At 32.0% G+C, this 17,746-nt stretch overlaps 1 protein-coding gene across 4 annotated transcripts in view; it reads right to left on the bottom strand.

Moving 5' to 3' along the window:
* Window positions 1-9,322, bottom strand: part of LOC145325971 (uncharacterized) — a 130,882-nt gene extending 121,560 nt beyond the window's left edge. Inside the window, exons 1-7 of one of the 4 annotated variants that reach the window (XM_080169002.1) lie at window positions 8,947-9,322; window positions 8,830-8,872; window positions 7,625-7,709; window positions 3,949-3,988; window positions 3,141-3,270; window positions 2,772-2,862; window positions 2,426-2,522 (exon numbers count right to left, since the gene is read on the bottom strand). In XM_080169002.1, coding sequence (XP_080025128.1) covers window positions 2,426-2,522; window positions 2,772-2,862; window positions 3,141-3,270; window positions 3,949-3,988; window positions 7,625-7,702 — 436 coding nt within the window. In that variant the 5' untranslated portion in view covers window positions 7,703-7,709; window positions 8,830-8,872; window positions 8,947-9,322. The remainder of the gene's footprint in view (window positions 1-2,425; window positions 2,523-2,771; window positions 2,863-3,140; window positions 3,271-3,948; window positions 3,989-7,624; window positions 7,710-8,829; window positions 8,873-8,946) is intronic. The other 3 variants (XM_080169003.1, XM_080169004.1, XM_080169005.1) reach the window with 3 other exon arrangements.
* Window positions 9,323-17,746: the final 8,424 nt, after the last annotated feature.

Here is a 17,746-nt window from a genome sequence, read left to right as displayed (position 1 = left end):
AAAAAACCAAGCCCATAAAAAATCCTTTTTGGTTACTTAATACCTAACATACCGCGAAAACGAAAGGGACCTTTATTTTTTGTCTACTGGTAGCTGCGCCTCTAGCCTCTAGGGTTTAACTTTGATGAAGCCCAATCTGCACCACTTTTGCACCACTTTTGATTCCTGTGACGTCATAAAAATGAGGGATTCTCCATCTCTTTTTAGTGGTTTTCTTTCCCACTTCTCCTCTAATCTCCCTCATTTTTAAGACGTCACAGGAATCAAAAGTGGTGCATATTGGGCTTCGTCTTTAACTTTTATTACTTTTTATTTAATTCTTACTAAGTATTTTTAAAACTTACATTTAAGGTTTCAGGTCTCAAGAGACTTAAATGGTAGCCGCTATAGTTTTAAATTAAAGCTAAAATATGTTTAAGAAACCTAAAAATCTTAAAAGCACCCATATGTGACTTGTGTATATGCTTATAGGGGGAGATTTTTAGAAAAAAAGGGATAAATAAATAAACTGAGAATTTTTTTTGTCAATTAATAAAAACAGCGCCTACGCCCCTAGAGGCCTCCAGGGGCACTTGATGGAAGAGAAGTTAACATTTTATTTTTTTAAAAGAAAAAGTAAACAAAATTCTAGGGGTTATTTGTTTCCTAGGGCGTAGATGGTTTGAAGTTACCTTACCCTAAAGAGTTAGGGGCCTTCTCTGATCGTATGAGAAGCTTCAATGTAAAGGAGAACCATATATGTCAAGAACCCCCCCCCTCCACCCCCCCCCCCCAATTCCACCTTCCTTATATGAATGGCTTAAGGCCAATATAAATCCTCCAAACAAAACCCAGCAGTTAATTTTCTTATCCCTCTTACCATGAGGGGAGGAAAATATTCAAAATATTCTTTATGCCTTTAAATAATTCTTGACATGTGATGTAGGGGTTGGAATACTATATAACAGGCCACTTTTATACGAACTGTAAAAAATGTTTTATTATAGCTTCGAAACCAATTAATATCCGCTGAATTAAAACCGGTTCTCAGCCATACGAAAAAGCATCTATAGCATCGTAATGCAGACAATTTTCCACGAATAATAAAATAAAAATCATAAAATCACTACTAGTTTTGTAAGCCCGTTGAATTTAAAACATAGGAAAAGAAATTCCCCATATACAAAGCCTTTTTTTTAACTTAACTCCAACTAATCCTCTACCTATGTGGGTTTTCTTAAACCTTACCTAACTTTAAATTAACACGTAAAGGCTAAGGTGTGAAAAAATAGCTACTTAAGCCTAAATATACAGACACATATAGATACACATTGTTTTTTTCCTTCTTTTTTAGAGTTTACATCTAATGGCCTATTCCCAAAAGTTAAGGGGTCCATATGTACATTATACATAAATTTTAAATAGTATAGGGGAAAAACAATATATTATATACAGATTGGGGATATAATATCTGAAAATTTAAAAAGCAGTTTCTTAGAAGAAGTTAGACTAGGATTAAAAGAATTTGGGTAAGAATTGAAATATTTTACTTTGAAGATTTCCCTCAAAATGCCTATCGGAGCACTTTCTTCTAACCTAACCTATACCTAACCTCTGCGGGCTAACCAGTATCCAATATAACATAGCGTAACCTAACCTACATTAATAACAAACAAACACAAATTCTTTTGAAAACTCAATAATTTTTTCTTTAGATCAACTTTCCCTGCCTCGATACTTATAGAAAACAGACCCCTAATTTATGCTTTCTTGCTTCTAGCCCTGTTTTACATTTACATTATACACAATAAGAGACTTTCTTTTCTTTTTACCCATTCTATTACTTATGGCGGTGGATTTTTTATATTCTTTATTTATATTTTCTAGGATGGCTTCGAAACCGATCAATATCCGCTTGATAAGAACCGGTTCTCTGCCATACTGAAAAATCATGTATATCGTTTCCTCGGAGCTGGGTTAAAAACTAGTTTTAATCTAATGATTTTTTAAAATTTAATATCCGTGGAAAATTGACCAAAATACGATGTGTTTACCATTACAAGACAAAAATATTTTCTTTTTAACTTGCAGCATACAATTATTGTTATAAACACGCGCGGGATAATGTTTGTAAAGGTATAAAATTTTGCTTTGTACAATATTAATTATTTGTTTTGTAGAAGTTTTCCACAGATATTAAAATGAAGAATAATAAGAATAAAACCTGATTTGTTAGCACCGGCCCGGGCTAACAAAACTGGTATTAATTTCATGTTTTTTACTTAAATTTTTGTCTGTAATACAATGCTATAAATGATTTTTCAGTGTGGCTGAGAACCGGTACCGATCAAGCGGATATTAATCGGTTTTAATGCCATACTGTCTTCCATACTATCTTCAATTATCTTCTAATGTCATGATTATGACTGCAAGGTTATTGACCTACCTGTTATTGACATCCATGGATACCTAGGACTCTCTGGAACCCCGAGACCGCCAGATGACCCGTGGAGCCCGCTCGGGTCCATAGCAGCGGCAGCAGCCTAAACAAATAGATAAATGTAGAGATAGACACAAAAAAGAGACATGAATTGATTGATGGAAAGATTGTTAAATTGTTGATAATGGAAATTAATAGCTGCCCTCTCAGGAAGCTTGGTTTTAGTAAAGTTTACCTGGTAATTTGGTAGAAATCAGTAGCTGCATCTATAGTGCTTATTCCTGCTTAATGACATTTTAAAGTTGCTTTCTTGTTACCTCCCGATGGAAAAGTTTAGTTGCTGAATTATTACCTGTTGTTGGTAGAAATGAGCTGCGGCTGCCATAGTGCTGCCAGGACTGGCGGCTCCTGATAAACTGGCTGCGTAAGACATAACTGTGTCTAAACATAATACTTAAAAGTTAAACCATCTGTTCATTAATTATATTACATCTTTTGGCTTACAAGAGGCGTATTCCTCCAATTTACCCCTACCCGTTTTTCTTAGATAAATCAAAAATAAGACGTTAGGTCGTGGCACAGCAAGTATAGGCCCCGCAGTGGTTTGGAACAGAGGAAAGAAAAAAAAATCGATCCCCCCTTTACTAAAGGCAGCACCATAAAAAAATCATTATTCTGGTATGACAAATCTCTAAATTCTTATATTTAAGTAATCGTTCCTGGAGTCATATTATTTGTTGGATACCGGCAAGATTTGTCCTCCTGGTTGATTCCACCGCCGTTATTGTTACCGTTTCCGCCGCCCTGGTTACCGTTATTGCCCGGTCCAGGCGAGACTGTGTTGTGAAAACCTTAATTAAATTTTAGAAATTTTTAGTTTTTGACAAAGCCCTATCTGTACCACTTTTGGTGAGGGATTCTCCATCTCTTTTTTAGGGGTATTCTTTCCCACTTCTCCTCTCATCTCCCTCATTTTAAGACGTCACAGGAATCAATAGTGGTGTAAATGTGGAACAGATTGGACTTCGTCTTATTTTTGTATTAAAATATTTAGAGTTCATTTAGAGAGGAAGGGGACATTAGACTGTAAATTATATTGGTACTCAAAGTATAATAAATACATTATCTTATATTTTATGTCTAAAACCTTGGGAACTTATTATAAATCTTAATTGGGTTGTACAAACCTTTATTGTCAAAATTGTCCCCCCAATCATTTACAGATGTGGTGAAACTAGTAATTAGGGATGTGCATAAATTTATCGTCCATTGTCTTATCCCTTAAGATACCTTATTTTTGAAACCCCAATGGTATTTAAACCACTACCTGAAACTATTAAGTTAACCCTTGCGGGAGACCGACCTATATCGTTACAACGGTTATCGGTATCTTGAGCATCAGATAGACGGACATCCTTTTACTTTTTTAATTAAGGATAACAAAATTAGTGTTATAGGCTAATATCAAGCAAGGAATATTTCATCAGATAAAACTATTTTTATTGTTTTTGTTGTAAAAAATGACTTACCCATTCCTGTACTGCCCCCAGATAAGTTGGATACACTGCTTTAAAAATTATATTTTCATACTATTTGTTATTTTAGTGATTTTAGATTCAGAGGGGGTAGGGACATTGAGCTGTTTATTACATTAGTCCCCAATGTTATATATTAACGATAACTAAATCTTATTCCTTGTCTGATCAACTTTGGGGACTTTTATTGAATTTGATTTGTAGGTTAATTAAGTTGAGTGTCCAAACGTTTCAACCACTAATTGTAATTAACAGAAGGGGTGATTTTGTGCATCAACATTAAGGATGTACAACAATTTATCGACCATTGTCCTATCCCTTTAGGTCCTCCGTTTGTATGTCTTCCTATAGATCTGTCTCTTTGAATATCTTTGAAGTATATCTTTTTATCCAAAAAAATCTATTTGTCTATCTGTCTGTTGTATGTCAGTTTGTTTGTCTTTATCATTTGTATATAGGAACGTCTGTCCGTTTAGTTTACATGTATTTCTGCCTATTTACAGCTCTGTCTGTCTATCTGAAATTTTTTTCTATTATTAAAACATCTGAGATATAGTCAAATAGACTTAATTTTTGTTTTGTTTTTAAAAAACAATAGTTTTCTATAACATAACTTTATCAAATAAAATAATTAGCTTAAAAATGTTAAAATTTTGACAAAGAGTAGGCCAATTGCCAAAAATTTCAGTATCTCATCTTCCAAAATCGCACACACAAGCAAAATACAAATCACAAGTTGAAACAAAAACCTAACCTGATCTTTTATGTACATATAGTATCTGTTGGTATTAGGCTGCTATCTGCCCTGTTATTAGTTGATCAGTTCGTTTATCCAGAATGAGGGGAGGGAAAGGGTAAAAGGGGGAATTGAAGTTATTGTTATTTAAGCCTGCTACAAGTTTGACTTTACTAGAGTACATGATAATCTAGTATTAGATCCAAGTAATAATAAATCCATTTTTATTGTATTGGAAAACAGTAAGTCAACCTATTACAAAATTAACCTAAGGTAACTAATTGTACTGTGATTTGGGCTTCACACACAAAAACACAGACACACACATACACACACAAACACACACACACACAAACACACACACACACACACACAAGCCTTTAAGTTGATGGTAGTTTATGGGTTAAGTTTTGCTTGCCAAATGCCAGTTTTTAAACAAATTTATTGGACTTATTAGATATCTTTTCTCTTCTCTCTTTGTTTAACATACACATAAAAATATGAACTTTATTCCATAATACCCTCTCAAATATAACATTACAGACAACCAACCCTTTTATGCAAGATCTTTGTCTAAAAGTCCTTTTATTAAATGAGTTAATTCATGGAATTCCCCTACTGTTACTATGCACCTGACATAGTAGCAGTATGAATAAGTGTTTAAGTGGATGATATTTTTTTACATTCTTTTCAAATAAGCTTAAATGTTTCTAAAAAGAAGAAAATAGTGTAGCAAGTTAAACAGATATAGTAGTTTGATCAGAGAGGGAATAGACATTGGACTGGGGTATTCCTTCATTCCTAAACAAAAAACTGGACAGGAATATCATTCTCATTTAAACAAAAAACTCATTTTTATGCTAAAATGTGGTTTAATTTTGGTTTTTAATATTCATTTATTTCCCGGCTATGATCATTTATATCTCTGATATCAAGTTTCTTTTAATAATCAATAAAAATTCTAAAATCTTCCAAAAAAATTAAAAATCTTCTAAAAATGACTACCTCCGGGAAATAAATGAATATTTACATCCACTATTTAAGGGGTTGTTTATATGGGAATGTAAATTTCACTGGTATCCAAAGTTTGATCACCATGTTATCTTATTTGTTGGCCAAAAATCTTTAGGTACTTTTAATAAATTTTGATTGGTTTGTTAATGTTCAAACTTTTTATCCAGCAACTTTAATGTACAGAAGAGTTGATTTTGTTTATCATATTTACGGAAGTATTTCAATTTATCACTCATTGTCTTATCCCTTAAAGTCCCTGAATTTAATATATTAAATTGAATTGGCTAAATCTACCCTTTCTTCTAAACCCCCTCTAGAAGATATGATATATAAGATACCCCCCCCCCCCCCTCCACCCTCAATGTACAAATGTTTCATTCTCCTAAGTGATCTTAGTTTGATCAAAGACAAATGTGAAGAAAAATGGGGGGGGGGGAAATTTTAGGCTTTATTCCCCTCCATCTCCAATCTTATCTCAAATTTAGGGAGGGATCTAAATTTATGGACATTTCAGAGGGGGCACATGGGGGGGGAGGGGGGGGGGGTTGTCGGAGCAATTTTGCTACATTTCGGAGGCATCTCAGAGGCTTGTAAGCAACCCTCTTGGGATTATATTTAGAGGGGAGGGGGGATATTTATAGGGGAGGATCTAATCTAAAGATGTTTCAGGAATACAAATTATTTTTGTCGCTATCTCCCTGTGGCTATAAAAAAAATATTATTTATAAAAAAACTTATTTTCTTTCAAAATCTAATTAATACATTATTAAAAACAAAATAGCAATAGCAAAAAAACATTTCATAAAGAAAAATAATATAAATTTTTAACTCAACAGGAGTTGATTTAATTTTGATATCCAAGTATCTTATATAATATCAGGAATGTAGAGGACATTGGCTATAAAATAATCTTTTCTTTTCTTAATAACCATGAGAACAATAGGTAGATTATAACGCAATAATTATTATACGATTAGTTTATATTACAATGTCTTATCCCTTTATCCCTGCCAATAGCTAAGAAGATGTAAATTTTGTCCATAGCCGGAAATTATATGCAGTCAAGAATAATGGAATACATCGTGATATTTTATGGATGTAAACATTAGGCTTTATTTGAGGGTACATAAAGTATAAGTGTCATCATAATAAATGGCTTTTGGTGGAACTGATGTAACATCTATTCGTCCACTCCAGGCTTTTATGATGGGGAAAATAAACCGTAGACACAACATTTTAAAGAAAAATTTATTTATCCTAAGTAATTTGCTTGACAAATTTTATGTGAATATGGGATTTTTTAAATCAATAAATAAATAAACAATCTATGATTAATTAATTTTTATATACCTTGATATTTCTTTTTATCTTTAAGGCTTAAGTATTAGGAGGGAGGGAGGTGACATTGTATTGAAAAATATTAGGGTTCACAAAGTTTTATAATTATACTGGCACTAAACTTTTATTGAGTACTTTTATTATAGCTTGAAAAGTTGATTATAATTTATAATAGCAGTGTCTAAACATATGAACCAATGATTTACTCTACAGAAGGGAATTATGTTCATAATCTTAGTACATATACGTCAATAAATCATCTTATCCCTTAAGATCCCTGAGTATTATCTATAATACAAGGTAGAACGATGTCTGTTTGTACCGATGGATCTCGCTAACCACTGAACCGATATTGTTCTCCTTTACAATAAAGCTTCTTATAGATCCTGGGAAGATTTTCAACTATTTTTTTAGAGGATGTCTTCACCCCCCTTCCCCCACAAAAAATTCTTTTTTACTCTTTTGAAACTCAAATTTAAAATGGGATGAGGTCGACTTTACCCCCTCCTACCTTAAGTGCCCCTAGAGGCCTCTAGAGCGCGTAACCGCTAGTACATATATAAATAGTATGATGATATTCCTAGACGAGGTAGTTCCGAAGGGGCTCTGCTGGCCATGCGAGGCTACACTAACATATGGATACATCACTGTAGGCCACATAAGTCTGGAGTAACAACAATTTTCAAAAAATTTTTGTAAGGTCAAAAAATTACAGTTTTTGCTAGATTAAAATGAGTTTAAATGTACTTAAAAGTAATAAAAATAATAAAAAAAGAAGCTTATTTTAGTGCCTACAAAAAATGACGTCTTACTGGCTTACCATTGGTCAATTAAAATGTACAGTGTGTTTTTTTTTATGAGAACTTTTTTGAAAGCAATTTTACCCCACTTATAGTTATCAGAATTTAATGATTAATGGCTTATTTTCTTCGTTTTTTAAGGGAATTTATGAAACAACAAAAAAAAATTACAGTTTTTGTTGAAAAAGTACAGTAAAGTTGAAAATTAAAAACTTAGGTGTCAACATCTAAAAATGGTTTTAGCGCATTTTTGTTATGCTCAAATCTTCTACCCTTTGCAAGAAAAAAATTGGATTTTCAGTAGTCGACTTTGGGGGGCCAGTACTTTCTCCCTGATTGAGATATGGCCTTCAAACTTTGACCTATTCTAGTACATGTCCCCAATAGTATCTGTATAAATTTATAGCTTTATATCTCAACTTTGAAGCGTTTTGCAGCCATTCTTGCAAAAGGTAGAATATTTGAACATAAAAAAATGCGCTAAAACCATTTTTAGATGTTGACACCTAAGTTTTTAATTTTCAACTTTACTGTACTTTTTCAACAAAAACTGTAATTTTTTTTGTTGTTTCATAAATTCCCTTAAAAAACGAAGAAAATAAGCCATTAATCATTAAATTCTGATAACTATAAGTGGGGTAAAATTGCTTTCAAAAAAGTTCTCATAAAAAAAACACACTGTATATTGGCCTGACATTGGTAAAATAGTCCATGTATTGGCTTATCATTGGTCATTTGTACATTGTAAGGCGTTATTTTTTATAGGCACTATAAACATCTTCAAAAAGAAAAAAAAAACTATTGTAAAAAAGATAATTACATCAAAGATTAGTAATTATTGTTTAAAATCTTTATCAAAAGACAGAACACAATGTTACTAAAATTTATTCAAAAGCAATTGAAATAAGAGACGATATTGCTTTAAAATGTTTGATTACTCATAAAACTAATAATGGTTTATTCCAACATTAAACAGACTTCTTCCTGTTTTATACTGTTAAAGCTTCTCGTATACTATCAACACCGTATTCTAAAATAAATAAGAATTTATCAAATTTACTTTTTTATAAGTTTTGATATTTATTTATATCTATAAAATTTTACCTTTCTGGACGTTTTGGGGTACAAAATAGCCCTCCTAATATCTTTCAGCTTTTTTAGTTTCTTATTGTTTAACACTTTTATTTTAATCTGTTCCAGTAATTAAAATAACTTCACTTTTTTGCACAGATTAGCTCTGCAACGTTGTCACAAAAATTGCAGTTGTGCCTTTTTCTTTCTGTTGTATCGATTTGTGGATAATTATTACACACATGTCTTATTCTTCAGTTTTATGGATATACATTCACAGCAATATAAGATCCTCTGTATAGCCTATAATATAATGGTGTGTGTGTGTGTGTTTATAATAAAAGATAGTTAGGATAGGCCCCCCTAGCCTCAATGTTTAGTACTAGTAATACGGTGTATAATGGCCTACTAGCAACTCAATGTCTTTTCTCAAATGCTGCCGCCGGGGGCCACCCGCTTAACATTTACCGCCAGCAAACGTGGCCCAGCCAATCAGCGCAGGGGGTTCCGGGCGGGTGGACCAATAGCAGGTCGGGATTTTCAAGCAGACCGGTAGTTGTTGTCAGGGGAAGAGTATGGGGAATGGAAATTGTAAAGGGAAGTGGGTAAATTGTTGCGAAGAGCCTTTATTATTATAATGCAGAAATGCTTAGTGGGGAATTATAATGGAGAAGGGGAAAAACTGGGCCTTGCAAATCAACTATAGAGTCACGGGGTTTCGGGTGCAAATTATTTGCAAAATTTGTGTTAAAAAAAAAATTCTTAAAAATTTTTATGAAAATAGAAACAACTGTTTCGTTTTTAAAAGGTTAATGTAATTGATCAAAATTTAGTCGCCTATTTTATTATACCATATTTTCTTAAGAAATAGAGAAAAAAATTTCGAATATAAAAGGGAGGGGGGGGGGGAGGGTTAGGGGGAGATAAAATTCAACCATCTAAAAATTAGTGAAAATTTCCTATGCATAATAGGCATTTAGATGATTTAATAGTTTTTGTTCCTAAATAAGAACAGGTTGGAAAAATCACAGATGCATAACAAACAATAAGCTCTAAGAACTGATAAAAAAAATTAAAGAAGCTGAGCTGTAACTGCTATCACATTATATTCAAACTTTCCTGAAGCTAAATACCTACTGAACAAAATGGGTTTCCTATTTTAGGTGAGCTTCAAATAGGTTCTGAGCTGTAAGGACTTTAGGCTATATTATTTTCATATTTAAGTCTTGGGATGGTTTTAAGCTGTTTTCTAGCCCTGGCCTGCTCCTTTGAATACATAGTAATGCATAAATTATCAGAAATACGAATTCTTTATTATTATTTTTGTTGCTTAAAATACAATAACTATTTTTGTTACTTTGTGTTGTAAAATTCATACAGAAAATATTTTTTACCCCAAAAAATTGGATAGATTCAAATCAAATTTAGTTTAATTATGAAATATCTGAATTTTTTTCTTCTTTGGAGAAAACTATTCCAAAAAAATATTGGTTAACTGTAAAGTTTAAAATTCTTTTAAGGTTTTTAGGGTAACAGGTAAAAGCCAATCTTAGTTGAAGGTCAATTTATATTGGACTGCATAGACAACTAGGTTAAACCAATAGGGTTGTAGTAAATATTCTTTCTTTTGTTAGGGAATTTTGGGTTTCACTGCATAATAACATTGAAAATTGTTTGTACTGCATCTATGTCAAAGGCATCACCTGACCTGCTTACGTCTAAATAATAGGTCTGTGCATTTTATCTTTAGAAAGAAAATTACATATGAGCCTGTTCTTTAGGTCATTTTTATAGGCCAAGACAACCCAAAATAAGCAAAAACACTACCCAGATTCAAAAATTGGTTCAAATTTAAGATACAGACAGACATTCAACTTTTTACTTTAGCATGAAAAATACATTAATGTTTGCCTGTCATTCTGTCTGTATGTTTGTACCAATGAGTTTTTAAGCTACGTGGCTAAAATTACTTTTTAAGCCACCTCATAGATTATCGATTTTGGAAAGGAAACTTACAAAATTTCCAAGAAAACATAAAATATAAAAATATATTAAATATATTTAAATACAAAAGTTTCAAATAATTGGTCATCTCCCTCTGCTTTTACTGTAGAATTTTATATTTTGTGCAAAAAAAACTTTAAAGCTTGAATTGTAAAACTTTATACAAAAATTAAATATGAAAAAAATTTCTCGTATTTATTCAAAACCAATTAATATCTTGTGGATTAGAACCAGTTCTCATCCTTATGAAAAAAAGTTTTCTCAACCCTAGATGCAGGGGTCACCATTATTGGTTACTTGAACTTTACAATGTCAAACCAAATCACTTTTGGCAGTTGGTTACATTTTTTACCTTTAAGGGGTGAAATATATTTTATTTAGAAAATTTATAATTAACTAATTTTGATTTTTTTTTGTGGGGGGGGGGGGGGAAGATTCAGATGATATTCCATTCCCAAAACCAACCAAAAAACATTGCTCTTCTGTTTGACATATGTAAAGTTTTCGTGTAACACACAGTCTGTGTTGTCAAGATTTTCAAATATTTGAAGTCTAGATAGCCCAAACCTAGACTTTAAAAGTACAGGTTTTCTTAAAATTGTAGACCAATTCATGCAGTAATTTTCAGTATCATACTAGCCATACATATGCTGCTTTTTCATTGGTATTTTTTAAGTTTTTGAGGAAAATATTTACCCTTAAATTTTTTTGGCAGATATTCAAAGGGTTTACTTTGTTTGTTGCATTAGTTTTACAGCCCCTATATGGTTCTAAATAGGTTTATAACTACCATCAACTTAAAAAGTTTCATGGGAAAAATTATAGTAAAATCACTTTTTTAACCCCAAGAAAAAAATAAGTTAAAAAATATTATTTATAACATATCTGGGTTAATAGGTTAATAGGGATCTTGGAATTTAATGATAAAATAAAAAAAAAGAATTTTAGGCAAATAAAGATTTTAAGCTAATGGGGAGAATCTTGGCTAAATTGATAAAAATCTAAAGGATTTTTGCAAAATTTGTAATAGTTCATGATGCTTTTAACAATAATTAATTAACAATAGTTTGCAATGACAGTAATTTGTATACTAAAAATCTTTTTCTTTATTTCATGGCCAATTTTCTGTCCAGCTTTTACTGTAGACATATATCATGGATATTGTGGCTTCTATTACAACTAGGGGCCTACTTTTTTTACTGAATTCTTGAGCAATAAGGAACTTCTGTGATTAGGAAGGTCATGGCCTTTTGACCGCTCCTTAAAGGACGCCTGCAAGAAATAACACGCTTTAACTGCTAAAAGACTGCCACAAGAAGACCCAATACCCCAAATTATAAGCCTTCAGCTTCAATAACAAAAAAGTTCTAGGCATTTCAAAATAGCATTTTATGTACAATGGAATTTTTGAAAGAATTCCAATGCTCATAAAAGAAAAAACAATATTAAATTACGTTGCCTAGACATAAAATTATAACCTTATCTTTGCCAGAAACTTAGATTGCCTGTAACTGATTACATTTTTACAATAAAAACACCACATTTCATAGTCAAAATCTATGAAAAAAATTCGATATAAATTGCATTTTTAAACGAAAATCATAGCGGAAACAAAGGGGTAAACTAATACAAGCTTAGCTGTGATTGGTTGTTAAGCTGATTCAGCCTTCTGATTGGCTACAGTACAATCGGTACAACGAAAGTTAAACTTAATTTTTTTTAATGATTTTGACTATAAAAATGGGTATTTTTACTGTAAAAATATAATTAGTTACTGGAAACCTAAATTTATGACAAAAATAAGCTTATAATTTTGTTTCTAGGCCACGTAGTTTAATTTCAAAGTTTTCAACATGAGCATTGCAATTCTTTCAAAATTTCCATTGTACATAAAATGTCATTTTAAAATGCCTAGAACTTTTTTGTTATAGAAGCTGAAGGCTTCAAATTTGGGGTATTTGGTCTACTTGTGGCAGTCTTTCAGCAGTTAAAGCGTGGTATTTCTTGCAGGCTTCCTTTAACTGATTTTCTATTTCATACCTGAATCTTATATATTTATATATATAAGACTCATATCATGAATATCGTTTTTATATGCTGTTTTAATATTAACAGCTTACCACAAAAAAGGGGCTAGGAAGCAGTCTGACATCCATGACTAGAAAAAGTAATTTTCTCTAAAAATGCACATGAACCACCAGAAAAAAAATTATGTCCCTATCTGTATTAGGAGCAGAGATAAAGGGGGGGGGGCATAATTTGCCCCCCCCCCCCCATCTATTTAGGTGCGAATTGGGGCTGATCTGGAAGGGTTAACTTATTTCTTGTCATTTTATTATTCTGTGATCACAATTGTTTTCTTTAGAAAGCAAATTTTGCTTGGTCCTAAATATACTACAATGACATCAACTTCCTTTTTGTTTTGTTGTAATTTAAAAAAAAATTAACATTCAATCTTAAACCTTATTCTTTTGCTCCTGAATTCTATTTATAAAAATAATTTTTTTCTTAAATTTCTTTTAATTCAGTATGCAAATGTAAATTTTTCCACCCCTCTACATTTTTTTTTTCACTTAAAAAAAAATTTAAATTGGGTTATCAAATTTGACTCCCCCCTCCTCAGTGCCTTTAGAGGACTCTAGGGGCGTAGCAGCTAGTACTTATATAAAGTAACAGGATGTTTTTTTCTGTATCTCTCTATGTTATAATCGCTAGCCGCTGGACTGATACTGTTCTAATTTACATTGTAACTGTTCATAGGTCCTGGGTGGGTATACAACTATTTTGTTGGAGGGTGCTACAACCCTTCTCAGAGAAATCGCGCCTAGAAAAGTGACCCTTTCAAATTTGCCATTTTAAAATTTAAATATATAGAACATCGGAAAACCAATGAAGTATTAGGTTATACAAAAAAAATCATATGCAAAAATGAAAAACCCGAAATCCCTAAACTCTATCAAATGTTCGCAAATTTCCAATGCTTGTCTGTTTTTGCCTCTTTCAAGACTCAAAGGTTGGCTGGGGAAAAGGGGATTCTGAAAGCCTACACCCCCAAAAAGAGAAGGTTATTAATCTAAGCATTTTAACACACACACACACAAAAACAGACACTTTTTTAGCTTATACATCAGAGCCATCTAACAGTCAAATCGGCAACAAAAAAATTGCAAAATAGCAAAAATTTATTTATTTGCAATTCTAGAAAGCTTACTTTTTTATTAAAAGAAAAGAAAAGGTTTATATTATTTTATGCATATTTTTTATCATATCAAAATAATGGCTTATAACCTTTTTACAAATTTTTTAAGAGTTTGTTTCTAGTTTAATTGAAATAGAATCTTTTTGCTTAAAAAAAATATTAGTTTTTACATTATTTACTTGAATGTGCTTCTTTTTCTTTAAAACAAATATTTAGAATAATATAATTTAGACATTTAAGAAAAGTTGTGAAGGAAGCTTTCAAAGATATAACTGTTTTCAAAGCAAAAAAATCCGTGAGCAATGCCGCCAAAAATTGCCGCCAAGCACACAATACATGCAATTTGAAAAGGGGGAGGCAGCACAAGGGGGAGTGGGGCATAAAAGAATAAAAAGGCCTTATAGGCTGCTTGGGCACTACAACTACATAGAATTACGAATTATAACCAATTTATGATGAGAAGTATTGTAATAAAAACTTAATTAATCCTAGCAAAGTAATTCTTATTAATGTAAACATAAAGAGTTATTGTAAAGGTTTAATATTTTCTAATGTGTCTATCTATCTATGGCTATACTGTAATGTTTTCGTATGTCGTCGTTGATCTAGGCAAAATTTTCATTTTATTCCTAGTCACTTTAGACAAAATTGTGTAATTTTTCGTAATATAAAATTAGCAAGTAAAATAGTAGTTTTAGTAGCACCACGGGGCTAAAAAAACTAGTTTTAATCTTATGATTGTATATTTCTATATTCGTAGAAAACTGGATATAATACGATGCTAGACATAGTTTTTTCGTATTCATGAGAACCGGTTCCTATCCACCGGATTTGAATGAATACGAGAAAAAAAAATTAAACCCAACATAAATGAATAGAAGTCTTTCCTACATATAAAAAATATGTGTTTATTAAGCAGTTTCTGAGAACTTTTGCTCAAAAACACAATTAGACATACATCCTAGTGCTAGTAATATTTTTAATTAAGGGTCAGTTAAATTTAATAGCTTTAGCTGCATGATTTGTTTAAGTATATTGTTCAATATATAAAAGTTAATTGATGATTTAAGAGTCTTTATTATTTTTGGTAGACATTATTTTAACTGCTGAAATAATCGATATATTACTACTTGGATGTTGCACCAAATGTTCATTTACCTTGATAAAGTGATGCTCGCAGCAGGTTAAAATAAAGATATCCCCTATCCAACCCTCTTTGCCCTTACCCCTCACCTCTTACTGGATGAACGAACTCACCAATAATTGTGGCTATATCAGCAATCTGAATTGACGATTAATTTTCCACGTGTATATTATATCAAAAGCTTTGCACTTAGCCAGTAGGAATCTTCTCTAACTAGAAGGATTAAGTTGCTAACAATGAACTCATTTAATGGCAAGTTCGTTAATTCATTAGGAAAGGAGGGGATAGGTAAAGTGTGGGGGTGGGAGAGAAAGTTAATTTAGCAAGCTACAATGATAATCTGGTGTAAGATTAAAGTTAGAATAAATATATTTGTTTACGATGCCAAAACTGATTTTTAGCAGCTTCGGCTTTTTTTCATTGTGAATCACATTAGATAGAGGCTGCGGTTGATGGTGGCTGGGGCTGCGGATAATGTTACCGAGCCCTCACAACATCATAAAATTAAAGAGAAAAAAAATTGAAAAGTAATCCTAGATAATTACAAATATATATGTTTACAAAAACACAATTCAAGAAATTCTACAAATTATAACGTACAGATTTTAAGGATGTTTAATCGATCTGAATCATATGACTTATATAATACCTTTATTTTTCAATCTGATTATCAATGAGGAATGTATTTAATAAAATCTTATAATTACCATATACCAATAAAATCACTATGACTATAGAGTATAGACTTACCAAAATTATAGTAACATGAATATATTTAATAAGTTTTCTCGTATTCATTCGAATCCGGTGGATAGGAACCGGTTCTCATCCATACGAAAAAACTATGTCTAGCATCGTATTATATCCAGTTTTCTACGAATATAGAAATGTACAATAATAAGATTAAAACCAGTTTTTTGGTATTATCCTCTTAGAAATTTTTTTTTCAATATTGAAAATTTTAGTACCCCCCCCCCCCCCCCCCCCCGACAGCGAACTATGAACTCTGGCCGCAGAGCTCGGCTCCCTAGCCTGCCTAGCCGCAGCGCTCGGCTCCCTAGCCTGCCTAGCCGCAGCGCTCGGCCCCCTTGCCTGGCTAGCCGCAGCGCTCGGCTCCCTAGCCTAAAACCTAACCTAACCTAAAATAGTTGTTCGTCGGTAGTCGGGGGGGGGTACAAAATTGAAAAAAATTGAAAAAAAATTTTCCAAGAGGATAACGCCAGTTTTTTTAGCCGGTGCCTCCGGCATCTCGGGGCTAAAAAAACTAGTTTTAATCTTATAATTGTACATTCTATATCCGCGGAAAGCCGTTTATAATACGATACGAGAAATAACTATTCTCGTATTCATTTGAATCCGGTGGATAGGAACCGGTTCTCATGAATACGAAAAAACTATGTCTAGCATCGTATTATATCCAGTTTTCTACGAATATAGAAATGTACAATCATAAGATTAAAACCAGTTTTTTTAGCCGGTGACTTCGGCACCACGGGGCTAAAAAAACTAGTTTTAATCTTATAATTGTACATTCTATATCCGCGGAAAGGCGTTTATAATACGATACGAGAAATAACTATTATAATAATTTAGTTCTCTAGGTGATATGTCAGTCTTGGTCACTATTATCTAATGCTTTATAGTCGTAATAAACCATAACAGAATAAACAATTATGACAGAGAGTGAACAAAATTGTCCTTGTTTCTAAATAATAATTGCAAAGAAAACTTCAATAATTGTTATTAGTGTTACTAAAATTTTATTTCAATTGATGCTGTTATAAAAAAGCCCTGCAATTGAAGTTAACCTTGGTTATTAAAAGCGAAGCTTTTCTACAGTTTGGTTCATTCTACCATTTCTAACATATAGCTTTTATTAATGTTAATCTAGCCAGGTAGTTTTAAACATGATTTTTTATATGAGACATTTTGATTCCTAGAATAACAAGGTACAATATTATAAGCGAATTATAATCCATAATCATGTCCTAAAAACTCCTTAAACAGCTTCATGCATGTACATAATTTTTCATCACATTTATATAAAATTTGTTTAGACTTAAAATTTAATATTGTGCTTATTTACATGTTCGTATGTATGTCATACGGTCTGATTTTAGAACTTCGCTTTTATGGATGGTGTCATCCTTGTTTGTTTGTTTTTCAGAATCTCGCAAACCACTGAACCTATTATGTTCTCCATTTTAATGATTTAGGCTATTCAATGTTTAGAATTAGGTCTATTGATTATATTCATTAAAATTGGAAAGAATTTTAATGAATATAATAGATTTGAAATCTGCATAGAATTTTAAGGGATTTTTATAAAGTTCGTTTTTTGTATAATTCTTTTATCTATAAGCGCAAATACAAATTAAGTTAAATAATTTTGACATCTGTGATTGGTGGATTGAAAACTATCTGCGCCCTGATTGGAGAAGCTTAAGTGACGTACATCATTCAACCAATTAGAGCGCAGGTAGTTT

Source organism: Acartia tonsa, chromosome 8 (assembly GCF_053477335.1).
Source record: "Acartia tonsa isolate MP-2025a chromosome 8, ASM5347733v1, whole genome shotgun sequence".
NCBI classification, from domain to species: Eukaryota; Metazoa; Arthropoda; class Copepoda; order Calanoida; family Acartiidae; genus Acartia; species Acartia tonsa.
The sequence above is the reverse complement of the archived record's forward strand: the minus strand, read 5'-3'. Positions and strand labels throughout refer to the sequence as shown.